The 5,868-nt window shown below is 35.4% G+C and overlaps 1 protein-coding gene across 1 annotated transcript; it reads right to left on the reverse strand.

Moving 5' to 3' along the window:
• Positions 1-1,995: 1,995 nt before the first annotated feature.
• LOC18051737 (subtilisin-like protease SBT5.3) lies at positions 1,996-5,479 on the reverse strand. The gene is made up of 11 exons (XM_024191404.1): positions 5,295-5,479; positions 5,049-5,158; positions 4,841-4,938; positions 4,581-4,745; positions 4,352-4,460; positions 3,655-4,184; positions 3,453-3,549; positions 3,114-3,359; positions 2,919-3,033; positions 2,614-2,827; positions 1,996-2,540 (listed from the first exon to the last, which is right to left on the reverse strand). Exons 1-11 carry the CDS (start codon positions 5,376-5,378, stop codon positions 1,996-1,998), a joined length of 2,313 nt encoding a protein of 770 aa, XP_024047172.1. The 5' UTR covers positions 5,379-5,479.
• Positions 5,480-5,868: the final 389 nt, after the last annotated feature.

The raw sequence follows: 5,868 nt of genomic DNA on the forward strand, positions 1-5,868 counted from the left end.
GTGCAATTTATGCACTAGTTTTGCATTGTTTACTTCCTTTAATATTGATGTTTTGCACTTAATAATAGTGATTCACTTATGTTTTATTTTTTGAGGTGCAATTCTATTGATTGGTGCTAAAATTGAGCTACAAGATTATGTTTGAGGATGATTGTTTTCCGGGAGAAATTATGAGATTCAGAAGAACTTTGTTGATAAGGCGTGGGCGCGTGCTGTCAACTAAGGACCTGCAGTTTTTATTTTAACGTGTTTTATCTTTTTGGTTATTTTTATAATTTTGAATTTAATATTTAGATAATATTTTAGATATTAGTATTTTATTTTTGGGAAAACTCTATAAGAGAAAAAGGACGTGAAAAACAAGAAAGAGGAGATTTTTTTTGAAGAGAGAAGAAAAAGAAACCCTAGATCTAAATTTTTCTCTTCTCTCTACGAAGAACTAAACCTATTATTCTGGTTGAGGGTTAATAAAGCTTTGATTCATCATTACTGTGAGATCTTTCTTATACTTCAATTGTTTTATTGCTTTTTGGGTATTTGTTTATTCTCTAAATTATTGTCATGATTATATTTGTTAATTAGATAATTAACCACTATTTAATTATCAACTTAATCTATTGTCAATTAAAAGATTCATCGTATGAAGATTTTAATATTTGTGACAAATAGCATAGCAGTGTGTTGTGTTATGAGAATAAACAATCTAATTTAAATGAACCATCGTATGCATTTGTTGATTAGGATTTGGGTCTCTCTAGCTTTTCAGGCTGTCAATTGATTAAACCCTATGATCGTATCTAGGGTTGTCTATTGATTAGGGAAATAACCAATGGTCGTACCTTAGTTATTGACTAGTTAAGGAGAGATTGGCTATTAGAGGGTCTCAGTAGCTATAACCGGTCTATTCATAAGTAGTAATGATTTATATTTGAATCAATGATCAGTAGTTGAATCAAGCTGAGTTAATTCCTTCAACCAGAGTTTTTCCCAATTTGAATTACAATTTTAATTTGCATTCCTGTTATTTTAATTTGATTTTTATTATTGTCAACAATCCCCCCAATTTGCATTTTACATTTTAAAAAGATTTAAATAATTACCGATCTCTGTGGACACGACCCTGCTCAATCACTATACGCAATTTATTTAGAGTAGGTATTTATTTTTGCTGGCTTTGACAACCACCATTGATCTCTTAATTGTGATTATAAGTAGATCAATAGTTGCAAACACTTATAAGTATTAAAACAAAAGGGGAAATGAAGATTACTTTTTTGTTATTTGGAGAACCTATGCAAAACTCTCATATGTTTTAAAATAGATCCAAACCTCCTTTGCTGTTATGACGGTGTTAAATTTATATATAATTTTACTAGTCTACCTCTAGTCTTAATATTGGTCATAAAATTTAAATATTTTGAGAAATAGTGAAATCACTTATATTTATTTATCCTTCATGATTAAATTAATTTAATATAAATTGTAATTTATTTTGGGTTCTTAAAGTTAAATTTATATATAATTTTCCTATTCTACGTCTAGTCTTGATGTTAGTCATAAAATATAAAGATTTTGAGAATATAAATTTAGTAAAATGACTTATATTTATCATTTTTGTATTATGATTTTTGACCCAACAATTTGTTATATACAAATAGAATTTTTATACCGAGGACGTTTGTTCTTAAAATCATATTATATTACCTCAATTCATGCGGCAACACTTAATAACAAGTCATTGCCCTCGCTCTTTCCTCTCTACTTTTAATTTGATTGCTTTCATCCAAAATGTTGTGATAAGTTGGCAATGTTAAATGCTAAAAGTTATTACTGGTAATTGATTGGCGTATAAAACAGCATCATTGGCCGAATTATGAAAATAAAACATAGTGATATCGGCGATATTATTTATAGGCCATCGTTATCAAAAAGACAATGAAGGCTTATTCAATCAAACATTTAAACTTAGCTTAAGGGAAATTTTTAAGTTTTTCATTACACAGCCTTCACCACTATAGGACTCCTCACTCGGTGTTGTTTCTCATCTGACCATATCAACTCTCCAAATGCATAATCCTTAGTGACACTTGCATTCTTAGCTTTAATGATGACCTTGAAACTTTTCTCCTCTCCAACATTTATAAATTTCAAGCTCTTTGGTGCAATAGTCACTGAGACTCCTTCCGGGGTTTTTACGCGAGCTTGGTAAGTTCCCGGAGAGCCAACGTTCTTGACTCTTCGCGTCACTGTGATTGAGCCAGAGAGTTTAGGGACTGTGATTGCAGGGTAGTTGAAGTTGACCAGACTGATAGCATTCTTGGGGCATGTGTAAGAGCAGTTTGTTGAGAACAATGAAATTACATTTTTGTTGTATCCCAGTGCACAAAGAAAGTTCAAGTAATCGTTAACCGTTAAGTCATAAACCAATCCAGGATCCATTGCGAGGTTTGGTTGCACATGGCCTGCTCCATAACTGAAGGGTGTTGCTTCAGCAAATGAAGCATTCAAAATTTGTTGCTTGTTGTTATCCAGTGTTGTTGCTGTGAAATACAATGACAAACAAAATATCAAAACCGAAAACAATAAACGTTTCAAGGACTAGTTTTGATGTACCTGTGGTCATGATGGCTGATTGAATTGCTGCAGGACTCCAATCAGGATGGAGGGTTTTAAGCAGGCCGGCAATACCAGAAATATGAGGACATGACATTGACGTTCCTGAGATAGAGTTGAATGGAATCCGGTGCTTGTCCTCATTTAGGTTTGTTGGGCTTTCTGCTTCAGTATAGGCAGCGATTATATTCTCTCCTGGTGCGGTGATATCTGGCTGAAAATGAAAGTAAAACGGCTAATTATTCAATTCTAGCAGCATAAAAGATAAAAGATATTATATTGAGTTGCCGTTTTATATATAGTACCTTGAGAATCTCTGGGGTAATGTGGTTTGGCCCTTTCGATGAAAAAGCAGCCATAAATGGGGATGGCTTTGCTCCAAATTCAGTGGTCGGACGTGTAATGAAACCAACAGGATGCCTGTTAAAAGTGAGAACGAGTTACAATACTAATTAATTTCGTGGCAGCTGATGAAATGTAAGGTGTGCTTGTAATCTTACTTGGTTGAATTGACGTAACCAAGTAAAGAATCACCATCATTGAAGCTGATAGCTGAAGCAGGAAGGACATGAGGATCAGCCGTACGGTCATAGCCAAAATCCTGTATATTGATAAGAACAACGCCAACAGCACCAGCTAAGGCTGCCTGCAGTCCCTTGTCTACACTGCTAGTATTTACATCAAGACAAACCAAGATCTTTCCTTTCACCTTCTTAGGATCTAGTGTTCCTTTCTTGCATTCGAAGCTTCAATAGGAGCAAATTTCGCAGTGAATCCAAAGCTTCTTGCACGCGAAATTAGAATAGAAAAAATGAAAAGAAAAAATATTGTACTCTTACGCATTTTCTATTGATGCGTTAGCTAGTTTAGCATCTTCGGCACTGATAAAAGGGAAGAGCTTGTCACTTGGAAGGCCTTTCTCTGATAAACTGTCCCTTCAAAATCAAATGCATGTTGTTGATAAATAAGTGCATATGCTCAAAGGATTTCAGGCGCGAAAAACATTAAAAGAAAGAGAAAGAGAACAAAAATATATATTGACCTTAAAACGTTTGTTATTGCCAAGGACGACATAATTAGGGAAATCTCGATCCATTGTGCTAGCCCCAACTACGATTTGCCACGGCGCTACATTTTCTACAGTACTATCTGCAGGACCTTTATTACCAGCAGAGCAAACAACCACAATGCCATGTTGAACAGCATGAAAAGAGCCAATTGCAACGCCATCTCCGAAAAATGTTGGGCGCTTAACGCCTAATGAAACGGACAACACATCTACGCCATCATGAATGGCCATATCAAAGGCTGCAATTATATCGCAGTCATAACATCCGCCTAATCCTTCCCAGCAAACTTTGTAAGCCGCCACTCTTGCTTTTGGTGATCCTCCTTTTGCTGTCCCTTTGCCAAAGCCAAATACACTTGCCCCAGCTACAAAATTGCCACCAGCAGTTGATAATGTGTGTGTTCCGTGTCCGTTTATGTCACGCGGAGAATAAAAGGAAGAGTTGAGTGGTCCTTTGTGAACTGCATAGTCTTGGTTGAAGTATCTTGCTCCAATTAGCTTCCTTCAGTGGAAACACCAACATTTTGCTCAGACTATATTTCCCAAAAAAAAAAATTCTCACTACAATCTACTACCGCATCGAAGATGTAGGATTCAATGAAGGTGCAAAAAGTTATAGAAGAAAATCAATAGAGCGAGCATAATCAAAAGCTTAGGGATTTGAGGAACCTGTTGCAATGAAACCGAGAATCTTTGTCATTTTGGCAAATTCCCTTCCACTTAGATGGAATCGGTCCAAATCCTTCGTCGCTAAAGCTTTTAGACTCTGGCCAGACACCTAGTATATAACGAACAATCCCATTGAAATATTGTGATACTTGTTATTATGATATTTTCAAAGCAGAGAAAATCAGTTTCAAGTAATTTCCTTGTCATAATATAAGGATAAAGACCTCACCAGTGTCGATGTTTCCAATAACGACATCTTCACCATATCTTGCCTTTTCCCAAATCGAGTTTGGTGGAATCCTACCATTCTGCTCGAGTCCAAGAAATTCCCATGAATGAGTTGTGTGTAATTTGTTCTCCTTGCTAAGGAAAACTGAAACTACTTTTGGATGTTCTGCATTACACAAAGAACCCAGCCCAGTTGCTCATGAAGAAAGATCAGAAAAAAGCAAAGAACATATACAGAGGAGCCCGGTTTCAGTTTCTTACTTGCTATCTCGGCTGCTACAGCATCATCTAATTTTGCAGCAAAGCCATTGATGTGTCTTGTGTACGAGTAAAAGATTGCATCTTCAGGATTTTCATTACTATTTAACAATTAAAAAAAAAATGTTATCAGACTGGATATATAACAAAAGTCCGGTCTAACGTAAATTTCTTGTCAATCCCATGGTTATTGCAAGTTCTAAGGCTTGACCTTCCCAAGAATGATCCAAGAAACTCATGATGATATTGAGTCACACGATTTAGATCAACCGATGATACTGCTGGTCCATGCGAGTGAGCTCCCAAGTAAACTACATAAGACTGCATTCATTTCAAATGAAAAAAACTTTAGCATTCACAATATAATTATTAAATCATTCCTAGAAATAACAGCAATAAAGATAAATGCTTAAATAATAATGGAGGAAGAAAGAAAATTAATTAAAATGCTAATTACTTGTTTGGCTGCGTGGGTGGGTCCCTGGCACTGAGAAAATAGAAGACAACATAAGAGGAAAAGGGTAGAAGCTGAAAGCCTCATTGCTCACTATTTCTTTCAGTGATGTGTATGTGCCTAATTCACCTTTGTAGAAAAACAGAGATGTGCTGTTTGGCTCAAAGGAAAATTTCAGAGAAAATGAAACAATGAATTTCCAGAAGATTTATTCCATATCATCGTTTACAAATCAATGTATATATATACAACTACTCACACGTGACAATAACTTGTAACTAACAAGCTTTTTCTAACTAACGAGTCAGCTACAATTTGTTACATAACGATTTTATGAGCCGGAAAATGACATTTAACAAATCATGCTGAGCTGCTATTCTTCACTTAACAACCTTCTGCTGACGTCGCTTTATTACGCTGCTTGAATAATGAGCTACTTTAACAGCCCCCTTAAACTCAAGGGACAAAGAATGACATTGAGTTTGGCTCTTAGATAATTAACCGAATGAATGAGAGTGGTTTGGTCATAATGTCAACTACCTGCTCCTCACTTGGTATGTATTGAATATTTAATTCT

Source organism: Citrus clementina, unplaced genomic scaffold (assembly GCF_000493195.1).
Source record: "Citrus clementina cultivar Clemenules unplaced genomic scaffold, Citrus_clementina_v1.0 scaffold_2, whole genome shotgun sequence".
Lineage (NCBI taxonomy): Eukaryota > Viridiplantae > Streptophyta > Magnoliopsida > Sapindales > Rutaceae > Citrus > Citrus x clementina.